The sequence below is a fragment of the Sorghum bicolor genome, chromosome 5 (genome assembly GCF_000003195.3).
Source record: "Sorghum bicolor cultivar BTx623 chromosome 5, Sorghum_bicolor_NCBIv3, whole genome shotgun sequence".
NCBI classification, from domain to species: Eukaryota; Viridiplantae; Streptophyta; class Magnoliopsida; order Poales; family Poaceae; genus Sorghum; species Sorghum bicolor.
Genome location: NC_012874.2, coordinates 16,599,604 through 16,622,001, shown reverse-complemented (window position 1 = coordinate 16,622,001; position 22,398 = coordinate 16,599,604). Strand labels below are relative to the sequence as shown.

The window sequence follows — 22,398 nt, the reverse complement described above, 5'->3', positions numbered from 1 at the left end:
ATGTGCATGCAATTGAAAGAGGAGGCAAAAGGAATAGGTGTGTAAGGAGGAATGAGGTTGTCGGCATAGGCAAGAGGTGCTCTGCTATTCTTTTAACTTCTTCAGCATGCAGCTGAAACAAAGATAACAAATAAAGAGTAAAGGAGCATTATTGGGGAGGGTGGGTCTAGGAAATTAAAGCAATGAATTGTTACATCCATTCTTGCATGAGAAAAAGGGAGAGGCGCCAGTGCAACAACAAGAGGAGATGGCTGGCCATGATAATAATTCATCCTTTGGTTCTGTACATAAAAATAGAATATTAAGAGAAAGAGAATTAGTTAGAGAAATTATGGATGCTTATTGAGATGACTTCAAGGGAATCAAGGAGGGAGCATTAGCGTTGCTATTTTTGCATGAGAGTAAGAGGAGAATGCACCGTAGGAAAAGAGAGGGGTTGTTGTTGTGTGTACACAAATGTTATTGAGGAGTGATAAATAGAGTAGCAGAACATTTTTAAAAGAATGTCTAGTAAATTTGAGAGGAAGGAATTAAGTAGATTTATTTTTGCATGGGAGTAGGGAGAGGCGTGGGCAGCAGAGGAGGGATGGCTGTTCATCAGCTTTAATCTTGTAATTAGAGAGGCATGCAAATGTGATGAGGTAGAGAATTAAGAGAAGGGATTTGATGTAGATATAATTCTTGCATGGAGAAAGAGAAGCGGGCAGCATAAGAGAGGATACCGATTTAATAGGTGTGTCCATCTGTTCTGCTTGATGAAAAGAGGGATGAGAGAAAATAATGCATCTCTGTTGCATGTATGCATGCAGAAATGAAAGGGATATGAGGAAGTCATGGTTGTTTCATCAGCCATCAAGGAAGTAATGTGTGATTGATGGAGAGATTTAAGGTGGGCATGCAAAGGAGCTCCACTGATGGATTAAAGTGCTGCTGCTCTTATTTGCATGAGGGAAAGGTGAGGTCGGCATTGAAGGAGTGATGTTTTCATGTGAGGGAGAGGGAGGAGATATGCTGCTGCTACTCATCTTTTAATTGCACAATTCAAAAGAGGAACACTAAAAGGGAGTTATGGTGTTGATTCCATGCATGTTCATAGAAGATGTGGCGCATGTTTTCATAGGAGAAAAAGAGACTCGGCCAAGGGGTGGGAGAAGAAGAGAAGAGTGTTGGGCTGAGTTGTTCTTGACCCAAAGCATTGAGATGCGAACCAATAATGGTCATACTTTGACATTTTAACAACAAATAAGAACTTGAGCTTCTATTGTGATAAAAATGGAAGAAAGTATAAGTCCATTAATGGAAACGAGATAAGTTGGGATGCTATATACATGATAGAAAGAAAGAGTGTGTTGGTATTTGCTTCACCCAAATGGAGATTGATTTGGAGTTCGGTAAAAGCTTGGAAGAGGAAGGATTATAACACATCAGGTGGAGAAGATATGATAATATTTGGGTTGGAATTTTGGAAGACAAGGTTGCGATCAAACCAAGCATATCTAGAAATAACTAAATTCATTTTTCAAACGTAAACACAATGCAAAGGCATGAATGCAACAAACAACTAAGTTGTATTGCAAAAATTTTAGAAACTCACATTTTTCACTATCTAGAATGTTGACAACATAACTAAAGTTGGAACATTTTATAAAATAATAAAATGTTTGGCTCTGTTTTTAGTGTTTTCCAAGTCACATTCCAAAGTAGGAAATTTGGGGTGTGACAACTCTACCCCCCTTAACAGGAATCTCGCGCCGAGATTCGCTGAAGCTACACTCATTACAAAGAACCAAATCATACAAGTTCATTAGGACAAAACAATCAACCTAGCTATAGCACACTAACATGATAGGGTCCTTATGAAAGCATACTATCACTCACCTTAGCATCGTTACTAACGTAAGAGCGCTCGGGGATAACAACATCCTAAGGGCATTAGGATAGACAAGCTTGAGCCCCTAAACTTTGGTGATGATGTTTATTATTGACGTAGAATCTTCAACTTCACCGGCATCTTCTTGGATTTTGGAGAAAGAAGGGGTTTTGGCAAACAGTTTTGTTTTTCTTTTAGAAAATATCAAGGAGGAGGAAGACAAGATAAGTTTTCATCAAAATAAGTTTGTAAAAGCGACCATTTCTATCTAGGCAGAGCGTCCTACAGTCAACATCATGTAACACCCGGCCCAGGGCTTAATAGGATTAATAAGAGACTCATACCAACAAGTTGCAACTTCTTTTCCGGGAGCCTATCTCGAAAGAACTCTAAAGTTAAGCGTGCTTGGCCTAGAGCAATTTAGGAATGGGTGACCTACCGGGAAGTAGTTCCTGGGTGCGCACGAGTGAGGACAAAGTGTGCAGAAAAGACTAGTGTTGGTCTGTGGGGACTGACTATGTCTTAGAAAAGCTACCAGATGTAAGCGGGCTCGGCCTCGTGGAGGCGGGACGTTACATAATGGTATCAAAGCCGACCCTCGCGGTTTCACAGGCGCGTGTGTCGTAGTTGCACAGGCATGGTGTGCATGGCTGGTGTGGATCCGGAGTGGTCACACAGCATGGCATATGCGCTGGCACTGGATGCACGGACGTGGCCAAGAGGGGACGTTCCTGGGTTGGGGTTGATCGATGAGGACGTCGATCTCTTAAGGGGGTGAGGATGTAACACCCGGCCCAGGGCTTAATAGGATTAATAAGAGACTCATACCAACAAGTTGCAACTTCTTTTCTGGGAGCCTATCTCGAAAGAACTCTAAAGTTAAGCGTGCTTGGCCTAGAGCAATTTAGGGATGGGTGACCTACCGGGAAGTAGTTCCCGGACAAAGTGTGCAGAAAAGACTAGTGCTGGTCTGTGGGGACTGACTATGTCTTAGAAAAGCTACCAGATGTAAGCGGGCCCGGCCTCGTGGAGGCGGGACGTTACACCTTGGGACTCCGACCCTACGAATCGACAAGTTATGAATTGGGCACACCTTGTGGTGCAATGAACCACCACATCCAACCTAACTCTAGCTTTAATTAAGTGAAATGTATTTATTAGGCACAATGTTAATGATGACACTCTATTGACACATAGACTATACTCTAGTTCATATGTCAATAGCATGACATCACAACTATACTCTAGTTCATAATCATGACTATAATTAAATAATGAGAGAATGAACTTGAAAGAACTCATGATTCTATTGCCTTATTCTTTTACTAACAAGAAAATAAAAGAACTACAACTAGAGAGTGGAGATGGACAATGGCTCAAGTGTTGGTGTGTGTTGAGAGGGGGGGTATGGCCCCCTATTTATACAGCTGAGTGTGGCGGTGCTCTCCCACAATCTGCGCATAAGCACTCAATCCACCGACCCCAGGGAGCGCCGTGCAGCCGCACAACAAAGGCGGTGCCGAGAGGGCTCAGCCAGGGGCCGGCCGGTCCCTAGGTGGCGCTCCTTAGCCTCCAGCTTCACATGTTTGACCTTAGGCCTGTTCTCATGAGGGCTGCGTCAGGGGGAATTGCTCTGGAGAAACTTCACTTGATGTCTTGGTTATTTGATAACGTAATCATGTGTTGAAAAGTGCCTTTTTGTGGTGTCCTCATGTATTTGCAGCACATGTCCTGTAAAAAATACAATCTTCCAAATACATGTGGAACTAGGTTAGAAATAAATGCATATGTGATATTGGTTTGCCAAATTTCCCTATGTTTTCATAGTAATTGACGGTCGGATTTCTAAGTTAATGACTGTCAATAACTCCGCCAAGCTAAACCTTTGCTCGTCCCGAGGAAATATTCAGTTGTTTTAGGGTTGTCGATCAGCAGTTGCTTCAATGCCAATACAATTCATAAGTACTAGGGTTGTAACAAAATATTCCTCCTTGATTTAAATAAGTTGGTAGTTTTATCTATCCCTTTTGACTTAAAGTTCTATGGGGCTCTTGCTTTCCCAATCCTTAGGTGGTTGCAAGACAGAACGACATAATAGATTTACTAGTCCTTTATTCTTTGATCAACCTTTTATCCGGAGGTTTGAAAATTTTGAAAAATGACAAACAAATTCCTCAAATGGGTCACTTATTGTACTACATAATGTTGCTAAGTTAAAGACTCGATCCAAGGAGATGCAAGACATACACTTTGACCAAGATGTGCAAGTGTATAGAATATTTTTTCCATTTGCTATTCCTGTCCCCTTCTATCACATCGCTTTCGGGATGATTGGGCTATATTTTTTCCTTTTTTTGGCTCATGCTTCTTTGGCACGGCATCTTTTCATTTCTATGCTCTTTTGACATGGTTTATTTTGGGCTCATTCTTCTTTGGCATGGCATATTTTCATTTTCTCCATGCTCTTTTGACATGGTTTATTTATATATAGCCCAATTCTCCTTCTTGCTGAGATTTTAGGAAGAGAAGTTTATAACACAATGGAATTTTTATTTATGGATGTGTAACACTTTTGAGTCAGTGTTTTATTTAGTGAGTGTACGTGATCTTGATCATGGGTGTATGAAGGATATCTCACAAGGTTCACATGAATTTGACAAAGCTCAATGTAAGTACAAGCAGCATATGACTAAAGGTTGAAATTGGGATTTATGTCATATGGCTGTGGTAGGATTTTATAATCATTGAGGAACATGTTTTTTTTGAAAAGAAAACTCCGGGTTTCAAGTTCTCTTAGAACTAAGACATAGCATAATCCATTTAGCATCTCATAACTTGCAACAACTTAGAAAAGGAACCATGCTTTTGCAACCCATGAGTTTCTCAACTCTTAGTTTAAGACGTGTTAGCCATCAAACTTAAACATTGGGGAATACTAAGTTACAAACTAGGCACATGATGAATTATAAATAGAGCAACTATTCATCATTTCAACATAGGGAGAACTTAAGCATTCCTAGTCACATATGAGAGTGGAATCATTATTATTGTTACTTGGGTTGAAAACTTTATTCGAATAATGCAACAATTTTTTACGGGTTTGATGAAGAAGCTTCTACTCCGGATATGGTGGTGGAGCTTTTTGCTTGTCCTACTTGCTTAAAAGTTCTGTGATATATTTGTGGTTGCCCAGGTTGGTTATTCTTTTGATTTTTCTTATAGCCAACGAAGGGACACTTGAGGGTTTTTCCTTGAACTCTAAAATTAATACACCCTGAGCTAACATAGATTGTTGCATTTGCATAATTAAGGAATGGCCTTCCCAAAAGTAAGGAGACTTCTTTAGGTTCACCTACATCCAAAATGACGAAGTCGGCAGGGATAATTTTATCTTGAATTCTTATCACGATGTCTTTAGCCATCCCTTCAGGGCATCTACAGGTTTTGTCTGCCATTTGCACGCAGAAATTTATAGGGACCAATGATCCACTAAATAGGGTTTCATACATTTTCTTTGGCATAATATTGATACTAGACCCAAGGTCAAACAAAGCATTATTAAAGTGGTGTGGGCCAATGGAACATTCAATTGTGGGTCACCCTGGGTCTTCCTTTTTTGGAACAAACAATGTTTGAATTATTTCGTCAAGATTCTCATGGCATAAAAGTTTATCTTCATTTATTGAGACTAGATTGGCATATTCTACGGGAGTTGTAGATTGTTGAGAGGTTGGGATTGCAGTGGCGATCTATGCTAGTTGAGTTTCAATCATTTTGTTGAAGCTTAGCTGATTCTGTACGGAGGAAGTCAAGTTTTCTAATTTAAAATTTATGCTCTCTATATTTTTATCATGGTGAGCAAGTTTCTTAGTGAGGTTTTCATTAATTTTGGCTTGCCCTAGCACTAGATCTTTTAATGAAGGCTGATTCAAATTGTAATTTGAATTGGAATTGTGGTTCGAATTACCTTGGTAGGGTGGACGTTGCTGGTTGTTCCACCCGTTATTACCTGGTTGGCGAAATCCGTTGTTGATGAATGCTACGTCTTCTCGGGTTTTGGGGCAGTCGTTTCCCGAGTGGCCAACGTTTCCACAGATCTCACACGTCATGTGTGAGTCTATGACATTGACGGTGCTTGTCATAGGTTTCTTTTCTTGGGCACGATCATCCAACCTTCTCATCAATAGTGAAAGAATGTAAGGGATGGTTCTATTGATCTCATCGGTTACATATTTATACAACCTCTGCACACATGCAGCCACACACGCGACACACACATGCAACCGCACGGTGCCTAGTCTAATACATGCAACCACACATAGACTCTGCACACATGCAGCCACACACGCGACACACACATGCAACCGCACGGTGCCTAGTCTATACATGCAACCACACATTGCTTAGTCTAACACTCCCCCATAGTTTTAACTGGGAGCACCGCGAACATTAAGACTGGACCTAAACTCCGTGAAGAGTGATGTCGGCAGACCTTTGGTGAAGATGTCGGCGTACTGAGACATAGTGGGAACGTGCAGGACGCGTGCTTCACCGAGGGCGACTCGCTCTCTGACGAAGTGCAAGTCAATCTCAATATGCTTGGTCCGCTGATGCTGGACAGGATTGCTGGAGAGGTAAACAGCACTGATGTTATCACAATAGACTATGGTAGCATGGTGAAGAGGATGATGAAGCTCTTGCAGTAGTTGTCGCAACCAGCAGGCTTCAGCAACGCCGTTTGCCACGGCTCGATACTCTGCCTCAGCACTGGACCTGGACACTGTAGGCTGACGTTTAGATGACCATGAGATGAGATTGTCCCCGAGAAACACCGCTTAGCCAGAAGTGGACTTGCGCATGTCAGGACAGCTCGCCCAATCTGCATCTGTGTAGACAGTCAGATCTACTAGTGAGGTCCGGTGAAGATGAAGACCAAGATCCAAGGTACCCTGAAGGTAGCGAAGAATGCACTTCATAGCGCCCGGATGAGGCTCCCGGGGGTCATGCATGTAGAGGCACACCTGCTGGACAGCATAAGCGATATCTGGACGAGTAAAAGTGAGATACTGAAGAGCACCAACAATGCTACGGTAGGAGGAGGGGTCGGTGACGACAGCTCCATCGACGGAAAGCTTGGAATGAGTATCCACAGGTGTGCTGCAAGGCTTGCAGCTAAGCATACCAACACGGTCAAGAATGTCCAGAATATACTGACGCTGTGAGAGGAACAAGCTATCACTCTGACGCTGCACACTAACGCTGAGGAAGTGGTGAAGTGCCCCCATATCTGTCATAGAGAATTCTTGGCGGAGAGCATGGATGATCCGCTGCAAAAAACTCGTAGAGGAGGCTGTAAGAACAATGTCATCAACATAGAGAAGCAAGAATGCCACATCAGTATCCCGGCTGTATATGAACAGAGAACTGTCAGTCTTCGCCTCAACAAATCCGAGAGAAGTGATATGACTTGCGAAGCGATGGTGCCAGGCTCGGGGTGCTTGCTTCAAACCGTAGAGGGACTTGTTCAAACGGCACACATAATCTGGGCGGGAGGTGTCAACAAAACCAGCAGGCTAAACAGAATATACTGTATCATTCAGGATGCCATGGAGAAATGCATTCTACACATCAAGCTGATGAATAGGCCATGAATGAGAGAGTGCCAAAGTAAGAACTGTGCGGATGGTTGCTGGTTTGACCACTAGGCTGAAAGTCTCATCATAGTCGATACCTGGACACTGTGTGAAGCCGCGGAGCACCCAACGAGCTTTGTAACGGTCCAGAGAGCCATCAAACTTGAACTTGTGACGAAACACCCATTTTCCAGTAACAAGGTTGACACAGGACGGTCGAGGCACCAGGGTCCATGTGTCATTAGCCTGCAGAGCATCAAACTCATCCTGCATTGCACGGCGCCATGTGGGGTCAGTCAGGGCAGTACGGACTGAGGAAGGCACAGAGGACAGTGGTGTTGCATGAAGGTTGAGGCGGTCAATGGGCTGCCGGATGCCGTCCTTGCCGCGTGTGCGCATGCCATGCGCGTTGATGACAGGTGCTTGCTGGAGAGGAACTGTGGCGGTGGTGCGGCCGACTGGGCGCCCGACGCCACTGGCAGTAGCCTGGGACGGACCGTCCGCAGGGGCAGTGGCACCAGGCGCGGTCGAAGCGGGGCCACCAGTGGCACCCGTGGCTGGCTCAGCTGGAGAGGAGCCGTGGCCGCCCGTGGCCGGCGCGCCGTGGCCGCCCGGGGCTGAGGCGGTGGGGTCGAGGCCGCCCGTGGCTAGAGAGTCGTTATGACCCCCCGGAGCAGCATCCATGCCGCCGGGGAGGCGGGTACCTGCAAGCACAGCTCTTGCGCCATCGAGCGAAGAGGAATCATCAGCATCCAAAAACTCAAGTGTGGTGTGGTCCTGGGGGGAAGTGGACATATCGGCAAAGGGGAAAACCGTCTCATCGAAGGTGACATGGCGAGAGATGATGATACGGTTTGTGTGAAGATCAAGACACCGATAACCCTTATGATCAGTGGAGTATCCCAGGAACACACACAGAGTGGATCGAGGTGAAAGTTTATGTGGAGCTGTGGATGATAGGTTGGGATAGCAAGCACAACCAAAAACACGTAAATGATCATACGTAGGCTGCGTGCCATATAGGGAAAAGAAAGGAGTGAGGCCGTCTAGGGTTTTAGTGGGGTGACGATTGAGAAGATATGTTGCAGTGTGCAAGGAGTCAGCCCAATAAACGGGAGGAAGACTAGCCTGAAAAAGAATGGAGCGCACAATATTATTTATAGTGCGAAGAATGCGCTCGGCCCGCCCATTTTGCTGTGAAGTGTAAGGGCAGGACATGCGAAGAACGACTCCATGAGTGAGGAAGAACATGTGGGCCGAAGAATGGTCGAATTCACGGCCGTTGTCGCACTGGACTGCCTTGATGGAGGAGCCGAACTGCGTACGCACATAGGAAAAAAAGTGAGTAATGGCACCAAATGTGTCGGATTTGAGGCATAAAGGAAACGTCCAAGTGTAGTGTGTGCAGTCATCTAAAATAACAAGATAATATTTGTAGCCAGACACACTAACAACTAGGGATGTCCAAAGATCACAATGTATTAAATCAAAGGCGTGTGAGGCATGAGAGTTTGACATGCTAAAAGGAAGGCGCACATGGCGACCAAGCTGACAAGCGTGGCAAATATGAGTATCATGGCGCTTATTACATGGAATAGCATTGGAACTAATGAGCGTGGACAAAGCCTCATAACCGATATGACCGAGACGACGATGCCATAGAGTGGTGGAAGATGCAACAGCAGTGAAGGCAGTGGTGCTGGATGGCATGAAGAACGGGTAAAGGTCTCCCGTGCTATTGCACCTGGCGATCACACTCCGTGTCTGAAGATCCTTCACAGAAAGACCGAACGGATCAAACTCAATGGAACAATTATTATCGGTAGTAAAACGGCGAACTGAAATCAGATTCTTAATAATGTTTGGAGAAACTAAAACATTAGAAAGAACTAGAGGACGCCCAGTGTTCGAAAAAGAGTGTGATCCAACGGAAGTAACGGGAAGTAAGTTCCCATCACCAACAATGATAGATGAAGGATGTGATGACGAGGGAGGGTGAGAGGTGGTGAGTATACCAGCATTGTTGACCATGTGGGAGCCAGCGCCCGAGTCAGCATACCATTCGCCCGTGCCGAGAGGGGAGAGCGTCATGGTGCTGAAGTTGCTGGCGAGCGAGGACATGTCGAAGCTGCCCCCATGCATGGGCGTCCACGGCTGTTGCTGTTGTGGCGGCGGCGGGGCGACGTGGTAGCCGGGCGCCCTGTAATCATAGCCAGATGGTGCGCCGAAGCCTGGTGGCGCGCCGAAGCCGGGTGGAGCGGCCTGGTAGCCGTGCGGCGCCTGCTGCTGCTGTTGTACGACCATGTACCCTACAGCAGGCGGCCTGTACATCGGCCTCGGAGCGGGCGGCGGCGGTGCCCAGTAAGCCCAGGGCTGGTACTGCGCCGGCGGGCGCTGGTGCTGCCCGTGCGGTGCCTGCTGCTGCTGCTTGTTGCGTCCGCGACGGCGTCCGGAGCGGCCGCCCTGGTTGCCATTGCCTTGGCCGGTGGGTGCGCCGCCCTGGTTGTGGCCAGGAGGAGCAGGGCCGCCGGCAGGGGGGCGCCATGCGGTGTTGGTGGAGCCCGTGGCCGCAAGGAGTGTCGGTGCGCCCGCGGCCGGCGTGGTGCTGCTGGAGGACGTGCCGGTGTTGCCGGCGGAGTCGTTGAGGTCAATTTCCTCGAGGAGCAGCAGGGTTCTCGCCTCCGAGAAGCTGGGGAACAGCTGCCGCAGCTTGATGTTCGTCACCATGGGGCGGAACTTCTTGCTGAGGCCGCGCAACAGGGTGAGGACGAGGGTGCGGTCGCCAACGGGGTCGCCGAACTCGCGAAGAGAGGCGGCCATCGTCTCGAGGCAGCGGCAGAAGTTCATGATGGAGGAGGAGACTTGCTTGACGGTGCGGAACTCGGCGGACAGCAAGAGGGCGCGTGACTCGCGCTGCCCGAGGAACTCGTCCTCCACATGTATCCATGCGACCCGCGCGTTGGGCTCTTTCAACATCATGGACTGCTGTAGGTCGGGGTTGATGGTGTCGTAGATCCACGTGAGGACGGTGCAGTTCATCTGCAGCCACGCCGGGCGATCATCGTTGACCACATCGGTGAGGACGTGATCGGTGAGGGCATATTTGCCCAAGATGACGAGGAAGAGGGCGCGCCACCGGGTGTAGTTGTTGGCGACACGATCCAGGACGACGAGGACGAGCACCTTGATGTTGAGGACAGCGATGGCGGCGGCGTGGACGTCGGCGTAGTTGGCCTCGTACTCGTCGAGGGCCTTGGCGCGGGCAGCGGCGGCCTCCCGGTCGCGCTGCTCCTGGGCCTCTCGGGCGGCGCGCTCGGCCGCGGTCTCCGCCATGGTTGGGGTGGAGGCAGGAAACCGACGGCGGGTGGATGGATCGGGTCACGGCCTGGATGGCGAGCGGACGGATCGGTCGGCGACGGGGACGGATCAGTCGTGGCGGCGCGGACGTGGCGACGGGATCGGGTGCCGGCGCGGATGGATCGGTCGGCGGCGCGATCAGAACGCACGGCGTCATGGCGGCGCACGTGTGGTACTCCGGTGAGCCTTGGCCCGACGACGGAGGGAAGGCATGACGTAGGGGCGCGCGTGCGGCCAGCGAGCGCGAGGCCCAGCGATGGCGAGCCGGTGAGTGTGGCGCTCAGCGTCAGCGAGGCCGCGTCGGTCATGAGGGCCGGCGGCGGCTAGGGTTGCTGAAGCGGGGATCGTAACCCCCTTGAGATACCATGAAAGAATGTAAGTGATGGTTCTATTGATCTCACACGCGACACACACATGCAACCGCACTGTGCCTAGTCTAATACATGCAACCACACATAGACTCTTCACACATGCAGCCACACACGCGACACACACATGCAACCACACGGTGCCTAGTCTACTACATGCAACCACACATTGCTTAGTCTAACAAATAGGTCTATCGTTGCGGCCAAAATATCCGTTTCTTTGACGGTATGCATCCCTTTTTGTGTTTTCCTTTCCTCCCCCCAACTCTAGTTCGTCACGATCTCAGTGATCAGTGCAGTGGCTTTGTCAATGGTGAGGGAGAGGAAGGCTCCTCCAGCAGCAGCGTCAATGTGCCCCCTACACATCTGGGTTAGCCCATCATAGAAATACTGGAGCACTAACCAATCGTCGATGTCGTGGTGTGGGCATGCTTGAATGTAGTCTTGTAGTCTTTCCCATGCCTCTGGAATTGAGTCAGTGGTGTTCTGCTGGAAGTTGGAATTTCTTCCGTTCAGGGCATTGGTTTTGCTCATGGGGAAGAACTTGGCGAGGAACGCCGCGGAATATTTGGCCCACGTGTTGACAACTTCCTTTTCCTTGTAGAGACTATAGGTGGCTCATGCAGAAAACAGAGCTGAACACAATAGAACTCGTAATAAAAATAAGTTGTGCTGCTGCACTAGTTACTGAAACCTGAACTAAAAACAACATACCGGAACACTATTGCTAAAGCTTTTGTCGCCACTGCAGAAAAACTGAAAAATAAGAAGCAGAGACCTCTCTTCATGCCCACAAATGAATAAGACTCACATAACAAGAACCTCCAATCATGATAAGCATGCAGTAGAAACAACAAAATATTTGAAATAAAAAATGTATATCATCAACTTCAAGCGTTGCTTCAGTGCTCACCCCAGTGGTCTGCACAACATATGATTAAAATTAGTCCAATTTGGAAAATAAACATGGCGGAAGCAAATAATTCAGTATCTCTAGGAATGTAAATACCAGATTTTTTGGAATCCGGCTGCAAGCTCTGGCCATTACACCGGATGAGCACAACAGTATTGGCATCATGGCACTTTGATTCATTCAGTTCAGGTTCCCTCGAACCTTAGACCCTGGGAAGGCAGATCCCCACCGCTGGTATGCTAGCACCGTCCCTGCTCCGAGCGAGCGCCATAACTGGTGCACAAATTTGGTGAGCAAGCAGAAAGGTGGATCCGGCCTAGCTCGGTGGCAGCGCTGAGCTCCTCCGCTGCGGGGTCCAGATCCAGAAGGACTAGGTGGAGGCGCTGCCCTTAGTCTCCTCCACGGTGAGGGCTGGGTCGGATGCCGCCCTTAGTCTCCTGCACCACACGCCGTCCTCTATGGCGACAACAACAGAGACGACTAGGGTGCAGAGAAGAGGCAGCTGGGATGGCGTGGGGTGGACAGCGGCGGCTGTTGCGGAGAAGTGAGGTGTGTGGGGGTTAGGTTTCAAGGATCGTTTATATACATTAGTGGGTATCGGGCTTGGGCTGGATATCCAGTGTGATAGCTCAATGGATTGCTGATTGTGTGTATGGTTTCATGATGGTTTTTGAATTCATCACAGAGAATCCGTCATAGATTGAACGATTTCTTGTAGTGTTGCTATATGCTTACCACGGTTGTTGATGGTGTGTAATAGAAATCTGACATTGGGGCATATATGGAATTAAGAAAAAGAAGTGAGCCTTATTTGAAAAGTTGGCAATCCACCATAATAAATATAATCCTTTACCCCAATGCTGCCATATTAGTCTTACTAATCCCTCATTATACCCTAGTCTCTCCCAACGACCCATGAACTCAAACCAAAATCCGCTCTCATCGCCGCCGCCACCGATGCCACCACCACCACAACCAGAAAATGGTAACACCAGGGGCGGCCCACCTCTCGTCTCCATGAAGCTGCATGATGAAGGAGATGGGAGCGCCATAGGAGTAGGTAATATGGAAAGTGCTGCTCTCCGCCATGGATCATCATGCGCGTCATGCCCAGAGCTCTTTGGATCTGGTCGCCAAGAGCTCTCCAGATCTGGCCGACATGAGCTCTCTAGATCTAGCCGCTGCCATGAGCTCTCTAGATCTGGGCACCACGAGCTCTCTGGATCTGGCCGCCATGAGCTCTCTAGATCTGGTCGCCATGCGCTCTCTGGATCTAGCCACCGCCTTGAGGGCACAGCTTCACCAAGATCTTTGGTGGGCTATCCTTATAGGGACAACCCAACTGACAAGCATCGTGGTTTGCCACGGCGGCACTCGCGTGTTAGGGCTAGGCTCGGATTAACTGGTCTTGGCACCGTTGCTACAGTGGATGACCGGCCCTACACTTGTGCAGATTGCTCCATGACCTTTGGTCGGGAGACAGCTCTATGTGGGCACATGAGGTTGCACAATCATGACCACCTCTTCTATGAATCTGAGGAGGATGTACGAGGTGCTGCTCTCCACCGTGGATCACCACATGCATCATGCCCTGAGCTCTCTAGATCTGGCTGCCACAAGCTCTCCGGATCTGGCCACCATGAGCTCTCTAGATCTGGCCGCCATGACCTCTCGGAATTTGGATGTCACGAGCTCTCTAGATCTGGCTGCCATGATCTCTCCGGATCTGGCCACCACGAGCTCTCTGGATCTAACCACTACCTTGAGGGCAATGCTTCACCGAGATCTTTGGTGGGCTATCTAGGTAGGGACAAGCCATCTACCGAGCAGCATGGTTTGCCACGACATCACTCTCGTGTGGTGACTAGGCCCGGATTAGCTGGTCTTGGCACTATTGCTGCGGTGGACGACCGGCCTTACACTTGTGTGGATTGCTGCATGACCTTTGGTCGGGAGACAGCGCTGTGTGGGCACATGAGATCCCACAAGCGCGACCATGTCTCCTCTGACTCTGAGGAGGATTCACACACACCGAACAAGAGAAGGAAGAAGCGGAAGTCAAAGCAGAGGACCGTGATGCCGCTTGAGGCAACATGGGGCAACCGCGCTAGTCGCAGCGGAACACCTAGAGATGCCCCTGCTGAGGTAAAAGTTTCTAGAACTGAGTCTATTGTCACTGTTCCTAACATAGCGGCTGCCATGCATGAAAGCAACAAGGTCATAGAGAATGACGACAACAGCGATGATATTTCCGTGATCCTCATAGACAATGATGATGATGATGATGGAAATCCTGTCATCGCCGTCGTAGGGTCTCATGGAACTCCTAGCCCAGATTCTGATGCGGCAGCAGCTCTAGCCATGGCACCAGCTCCTGCGATGGCTATGCCAACTCCTACGCCAGCACCTCATGCAGCCGCAGCATCTTTGAACACTGAAGGAGCTCCTGCTGCTACATCAGCAGTGGCTGTGACAATTCCACCAGCTCTAGCTTCTGCGGTAGCGACACACCAGGCACTAGGAGGCCACGTTACTAGTTATCACAGGATCATGGAGAAGAAGGGTAAGGCAAAGCTAGACTTGCAGAGTGGTCTGCACATGTGCAAAGTGTGCAACCATATGTGCCAGACAGGGCATGAACTTAGTTTCCACATGATATGTGTGCACCCTCACCTTGCCATCGCTACTGCTGCTGCTTCTGCTTCTTCTTCTGCTAATAAGGAAAAAGACTTTGTGACAGAGGGCAACAACATAGGCACAGCTGTGGATGGTCCTTACAATACCGTGGGCCGTCAGATCCCAGCGAGTGCTCCCACAAGCACCATCCTCACGCTTCCTGCATCAGTGGCGCCAGTGCACCAGCCACCTCAAGGGATGATGGTTATGGCTGGCAATCCTATGACTGGTCATTTCTCAGCTGCCAACAACTCCACTGGCTGGTCACTCCTTGGAACTACTAGCAGTATCCTTCCGGCAACCCCCTTGCACAATGAAGAGCTTAATCCACTAGAACAGATTCCAGCAATCGCGCTCAGAAACCACAGGCACCACAGCATCAGTCCTGCATTATTCTCATTCCCAAGGAGACAAGAGATAGCAGTGGTGCCTGGCAATGCCATTGCCAGCAGCTCCTCCACTCCTCGCCCTGGCATGGAGCCCTCCCAATTTATAGGGATCAACAACCACTATGCAGCCATTCATGCCCCTGCCAATACCTTGGGCCGCCACTTGCCATTCTTCCAAGCTGGCAGAAACCACACCCAAGCATCTCCTGTGTCCTCGCTGGTACACCACCCAACTCAAGGGATGGCAATGGATGGCAATCTTTTGACTGGTCATTTCCCAGCTGCCACCTCTGCCACTGGCTGGTCATTCCCTGCAACTACCAACAGCGTCCTTCGTTCTATTCCCTTGCAAAACCAAGAGGTCAACAACAATGTTGCAGCGATTGATGCTCTTGCCAATACTATGCCCTGCTTGCCATTCTTCCTAACTGGTAGAAGTGCCATCCATGCCCCTCCTATGTCGATGCCGGTGCACCAGCCAACTCAAGGGATAGTGGCTATGGCTGGCAATCCTGTGGCTGGTCATTTCCCAGCTGCTATGGCTGGCGATTGGTACTCATTCCCTGCAACTACCAGCAGCGTCCTTCCTGCAATTCCCTTGCAGACTCAAGAGGAGAATCCACCACAAGGGAGAGTGGTGCCTGCTAATGGTGAGCATCCCTCCACCTGTCTCATTGGCTCCAAAACCTTCTCTACGTTCCCCTGACAGTTTTTTTTTTGAACAGAAGTGGCAAACCCCTCACAGAATCAAGCGGAGAATTCACCAGAGCAAACTGTGCCTAGCAACAATAATGGAGGTCGCACGATTCGTCTCTTTGGCACCAACGTTGTGGAAGGTCAGAAAGAAGACAAAGATTAATGTCCATCAGGACTCATGCTCTGCATAATATTTCTTTCCATTAAACATTACTTTTTTCGTTCAAAAATTACTTAGTTCAAGCAAGACTTGTAGTCTTTGGAATTTGAATAAGGTTGTGTATTTTATTTGATCAGACATTTTTTGTGTTTTATTTGAATAAGCTTGTACTGGATGTATGAACAACTTATGGTGTTTTCTGTTACCCTACCCATACAAAATGAGAAAGTAATTTCATATTGTGTTGCTCATCTTCATGTTGTTCTCTGAATGAATCCAAGGTTATGTCAAAATCAATCAGAATGCATCACACCTGCCATGTTTACAGTTGAAACTGGAAAAGCTTTGAGGTCAGAGTCTTTTGACCAGATGGAGTTAGCATCATGGACATCATTTGGCATATAAATTGAACATTGCAAGATCATATATTTTGAATGGAGAGCCCTGCAGCTATGATTCCAATATTATGTTCTACAAACTTGATACCATTGTTTATCCTTTCAAGGGTGTCTATCGAATCCATCGCTTGTATCTTGTAATTTTGCAGGTTGAGAAGTTCTTCATTTTTTTTTGCGATAGTTGAGAAGTTCTTCATCTGACATGCCTGTAGTACGGTTTAAAAGTTAGATACCTACGAATATACGGATCAGGTATGACGGCGCTTGATGTATGCGTGCATCATCTCTTTGGATGGTTGTCATATGTAAAACAGATATTTCTCATTTATAGAATATATAGATGCGCAGTGAAAGATTGATCAATATGATAAGACCTGAATATTTTGAACTAGATCGATGAAATCAGAATTAAACATCACCTGAAACTGTTTGGTGTGCAGCAAATGAGAGACATTTTGGGTGTCCAGGGATAAAAGATTGATTATACTCTTCAAAAATTTATTTTTGTGACCACAATACAGATGCCCTGATGTTAGTTTGCGGTGGTTCATCCTCACGTACCTAAATTTGAAATGTTGAAATAAGAAATGACTAGGATAAGAAGCACTGGATGGGCTTAAGGTAGTGATCGAACCTTCCACTTCATTTGTGGACTGTATAAATTGCACATGGATTCTTTGAGCATGGAAATTCTTGTCCCTAATTCAATAGCTTCATCAGCCTCATCCATCATTGGAGAAACTGTACCACTGAAATAAGGCTCCATCTGGGTCAAGAAAGACAAAGATGTGGTTCAGAGCTTTTGTAATTTCTTCTTGCTAGTATTAGAATTCCCTTTTTTGAACAAAAAAGCAGGAGCTCAGTCGCTCAATTGAGAAGAATAGAAGTTCATACAAAGCCGTGATGCACCCGCACAACAGTGCAGTCGGTATTGCACTTAGCGACTAAGCCCATCATGTGTCATCGTTGCATAGCTTTGGCGCAAAAGAGACAAAGCAGCTTCGACTTGCCATGGTGGACCCTTACCCAAAGCCACCAAGACAACGCCACATGCTCCCAACTGGCTCCAGTAAGATGCCTAGGAAGATCCTAACACATGTCATCATCGCCAAGCTTCGTCATGCCCACAATGAAGCAGCTCCAACTCAGAAAACTTAAGAAGTGGTACGAAAATGTTCTGAACTACTGCATTTTTAGCTTTAATAAATAATGATACAGAACCAGAGCATGTGGGCAATTCAATCCGAACTAGAAGGTGAAAGTTTTGTTCAAACTTCATAGTACAAGGGATAGTGAGATTGAGGTACAGTGCATTCTCTTATACATGTTTCTGATAACTTAGACTTTCTGTACTTCCATTATTCAGCAATGGAAACGGGGTGTATCCACATTTTGAAGAAAAAAAAGAAAGAATGTGCTGAACAAAAAATTCATACATCCTCTAGCAATATATCTTGCTTCATACAAGTGTAGAATGTTGTATTCAGATGGTATCAGCACCTATAACATTTTCATTATCTTAGAACAATCCAACAGATTTTACTGATAATGCAAACTGCTGATTAATCCGATTAATGAAAAGACATGCAGCTCTCTTGCGTCATTTAAGAAACGAAAAAACAATGAAAAAATAACTGATTGAAGGAACTTATTGCAATTTAGAAATTTTATATGAAACTGTGAGGTTTTTTTTTATGGTAGAAGACTGTGGGGCAGATCCACACAGTAAGAAACTGTGAGGTTTTTGAATAGATAAAATACACAATACAAATTCACAGATAAGATCCAAAAGTAGTGTGATAGTGTCCAAAAATAATATCTGGAAATGCTAAAATGCTTGAATTCACAAGATTTTTTTTTTAATTTCAACGGGGGGTGGGGATTTTCCCCACCTGAATTTTATTGAACTTGGGCTTTTAATCGCAGATTACAGAAGAGCTTTACAGGTATTTCGCTAGAAGAATTGTGCAAAGGTTCTTATAAACTACAAGGTGTTTCTAGAGATCGCCTAATCGAAAGCTTTGATCCACTCTTCTGCAACCCTTTGGCTCTTCTTCGGCAGCCAGTGCTTCCATAGAGTGGCATCTCCTTTGCATAACAGAAACAACTGGTGAATAGAGCTTTGCTCCTCCCTGAAGACAAAGGCGTTTCTTCTCTTCCAGACCTGCCAGCAGCACAAAGCAACGAACGGAATGTATTGTCATCTGGGATGCCCGCTGACCTTTGGTACATTATGCCATTCCTTACACTGTAAGTTGCTGCAAGGCCGCAGACCGAGGCGAGACCAGAAGAGTATAGCAAAGGGGCACTGGAATATGATGTGATCAGGAGTCTCCTGCTGAGCGCCGCAAACCAGGCAGTTTGGAGAGTCGATCATCTTCTTCTTGAACAGATTACTTCTGCATTGGATTCGGCCTCTGATGAGTAGCCAAAGGAACATTTGTACTCGCGGAGGCGTGGCGTTCTTCCAGATGAAAACCGACGACGGGTCATTTTGTTGTCCTTATGCCTTGAGCAGCTTGTAGACAGCTGACATATCCAGCTTGTCGTTGGTATGACTCAAAGCCGACAATCGCCTATCCGGCTGATCGGAGAGCTGCACCTGCAGTAGTAGATCATGTAGCTGCTGAAGCTCTGATTGAGCTTGGAGTGACTTTCTGTTGACAAAATGTCCCTGAAGATCTGATAGGATGGCCTGCTGTACAGTGCATTCTGTCTTGACGCAGTGGGAGAAAAGGCGTGGAAATCGTTCTTCAAGAGCTTCATCTCCTAACCATACATCAGACCAAAAAAGGGTTGTGGTGCCGTTCCCAAGCTCAACCGTCGTTAGAGCTTGATACAGCAGCAATAGGGTTCTAAGTAATTCCTAGTGGTTACCCAGATCACGCCCTTTCAAATTTGCAATGTCAGCTTTCTCTCTGATCCAGTTCACCCAAGCCGATGCTTCGGTACAGTGCAGGCGGTGAATGAGGTTGAGCAGAAGGCAGATGTTGTGTGTGCCAAAGTCTCGGATCCCTAGCCCGCCCAACTCTTTGGTTGTCCAGTTGTGCACACTGTCGGTCAGGCCAATAAACATCTGCCAGCAGAGAAATATTTTTTTCCCGCCCACAGGAGCGCCTAGGCTTGTCAATCTGTGATAACGTCTACAAAGGGGTCCTGTTGCCCCGGTTTCCGAGCCGGTGCTGCCCATCCGAGACTAAATCTATTCTTTAGTCCCGGTTCGGGGAACCGGGGCTAAAGCCCCCCTTTTCTGCCAGGGCTGCCACGTTGCAGGACCCGTTGCTAGGGTTTTTTTTGGTTCACATCTTCGGTTCTGTTTATTATTGTTTTTATATAATAATAATAGGTTTTTCAATACATGTTTTTCTGATACAATAATATATTTATATTACACGCATATTAAGCATATATAAATGAAAATTATAGGTTTGGCTTAATAATTAAGCTTTGCCTATAATAAAATGAATAGGCCACATAAAAAATTAAATAGATATGTAAAAAGCTTTTTATATAAATAGTTTTATATGTACAAAATTCGTAACACATATATACATAGAGTTTTTTCACCCAATGTCTACAAACGATACAAATGATCATCGTTGTTTGGAATAAGAATTTCGTTGCCGTTGAAGTCAAACTCGCCGTTTGGATTGATCATTTGCTCGCGGAGAAATCCTGCTATCGTCTCTTGGATAACTTTGATTCGGTCTTTTTGTATGACCTTTTCCCTCAACCATTCTGTCTTTAATTTAAAATAAATAAAAAAGGTATTAGTTATCTAAGTTATTCAATATAATTTAGGAGATAATGAAAAGATACATGTAACGTACTTTGAGCGTCTCTGTGGGTGTTTGATTGACTTGTGCCATCATGAATTTGCACACGTAATATGCACATAGATTGTTCCCCCTTCTTGTCTTAAACACCACTGTATGATATATATATATAATATTCACGACCACGACAATAAGAAGGCTAAAAGTTAGCGAAAGTTTGCTAGCTAGTAAAACTTACTTGTGGATGAATTATATTAAGCGGCGCTTTACATCCACTGAGATGTTCACGGTCAATGAATCTTTCCCAAACCCTACACACAGCCATTGTGGATCGTGAACTAATAATTACAGAGTCATATTATGATATTCTTCTAGCTGAGATCGACATTACGTACCTTTGAATAATGTTTACCATTTGTTGATAATTTTCTTGTGGTTTCCTCATTGAGTCAAAGATTATCAATCGGTTCTTGGGAATTTCAATGACCATGAGTATCCAGTGAAAGCTGTTTACATATATATAGTCAGGCCTATATATAACTATATAAAACTTGTCTCGAGTAATAATAAGTAAAATAAAATATGCATGCACTTAATAACTATATAACTCACTCGAAGTTGAAGGGGAAGAGTATTTTTTATTTTTTTTTGGTTCACAAAGAACCTCATAAGATTGCTGCAGACTTCTGTCTCATGAGCTGCTGTCCACACTGCCTGCGGAGCCTTGAAAACAATATAAGGGTCAATGTCGACGAAAGCTGGTCGGCAGTCTACCTTGGGGGTATACCCACGGTAGTAGTTTATCGGTAGACGGTGCGCAAACTACGAACTCGATGGTGACGCAAGACACGGACAAGCTTTTTATCCAGGTTCGGCCGCCAAGTTGGCGTAATACCTACGTCCTGCGTCTGGTTGTATTGATTTGTGTTGAGAGAATAATGATGTATGATCTGTCCTCTAGGGGACCCCTGCCCCTCCTTATATATCGTGAAGGGACAGAGGTACAAGCAAAGTATCCTATTTGGTACAATATCTTGTAGCCTTGCGGTGCACGCCGACTAGTCGTGCGCCGCACGTCTTCATCCTGTGGGCCGAGCCACCTCTGATGGTGCGGCCCATATAGGCCCACGAGGGTATAGGGGTTTATACCCCCACAGCTAGTCCCCGAGCACCATGTATTGTGATGTAACACGCCGTCTTGAGCTTCTTCGGTCAGTGAGGCTTGACGTCTTCAATAAGTAGGAAAGTCACCCAAACAGTTGCAACGGTATTTTGACCAACTCAAAAGACAGTTGGTCAACATTGACATCGAAGAAGCAAGTTGTTCGAAGAATGCATGGTGCTCTTAATTTAAAAAGATTTCTTTCCTGGTGAAGTGTGCCCACTTTACTTTTATGAAGAGTATAGACCTCAAAAAAGCAAGCATATTCACCGCAAGGTGAAGTGTGTCCACTTAGTCCCCGAGCCTGGTAGTAGGTGACGTAAGCACGTGGTGCCAGGGTCTAAAGAGAAAAACCACGTAGAAAATCTGATACTGAAATGCATCAACAGATGCATCGTACCGATGTAGTCCCCGAGCTTGCTGGAAGGCGAAGTATGAGCCTTGTAGCAAGGTCTAAAAAATTAAAATTACCTAGTCCAATTCATATGTAACTGAGAAAAGCAGTCCCCAAGCTGCGGTCAGAGAGTGATTGAAGCAAGTCCCGAGCACAGCGCAGGGAGTGATTGATGAGTCTCCGAGCACGATCGGTAGTCAGCACAGTCCCCGAGCACGACATAGAGGCTGATCGCCAGTCCCCGAGCGTGGTTGGGAACGTAAACGTGCTCGGTGGTCGGCTCAGTCCCCGAGCACGGCGTAGAGACTGGTAGACAAGTCCCCGAGCGTGGTTGGGAACGTAAACGTGCTCGGTGGTCGGCACAGTCTTCAAGCACAACGTAGAGAGTAGTCGACAAGTCCCCGAGCGTGGTTGGGAACGTAAACGTGCTCGGTGGTCGGAGCAGTCTCCGGGCACAGCGTAGAGAATAGTCGACGAGTCCCCGAGCGTAGCTTGTCGACTCGACTAAACTCCTAAAAAATAAATATAGAGAATAGGTAGTACATGATGTATAAATAAACTCTAGATAAAAAATTAGTACTGAGACAAGTTTTAGATTTTTTTGTT

At 46.7% G+C, this 22,398-nt stretch overlaps 2 protein-coding genes across 2 annotated transcripts; one reads left to right on the top strand and one right to left on the bottom strand.

Annotated features, from left to right (window-relative positions):
- Positions 85-10,836, bottom strand: LOC110435889. The gene is made up of 3 exons (XM_021461988.1): positions 8,520-10,836; positions 1,424-1,496; positions 85-112 (listed from the first exon to the last, which is right to left on the bottom strand). Exons 1-3 carry the CDS (start codon positions 10,834-10,836, stop codon positions 85-87), a joined length of 2,418 nt encoding a protein of 805 aa, XP_021317663.1.
- LOC110435397 lies at positions 15,428-16,255 on the top strand. Its single transcript, XM_021460897.1, has 2 exons — positions 15,428-15,856; positions 15,932-16,255. The coding sequence occupies exons 1-2, from the start codon at positions 15,448-15,450 to the stop codon at positions 16,063-16,065; spliced, it is 543 nt and encodes a 180-aa protein (XP_021316572.1). The 5' UTR covers positions 15,428-15,447; the 3' UTR covers positions 16,066-16,255.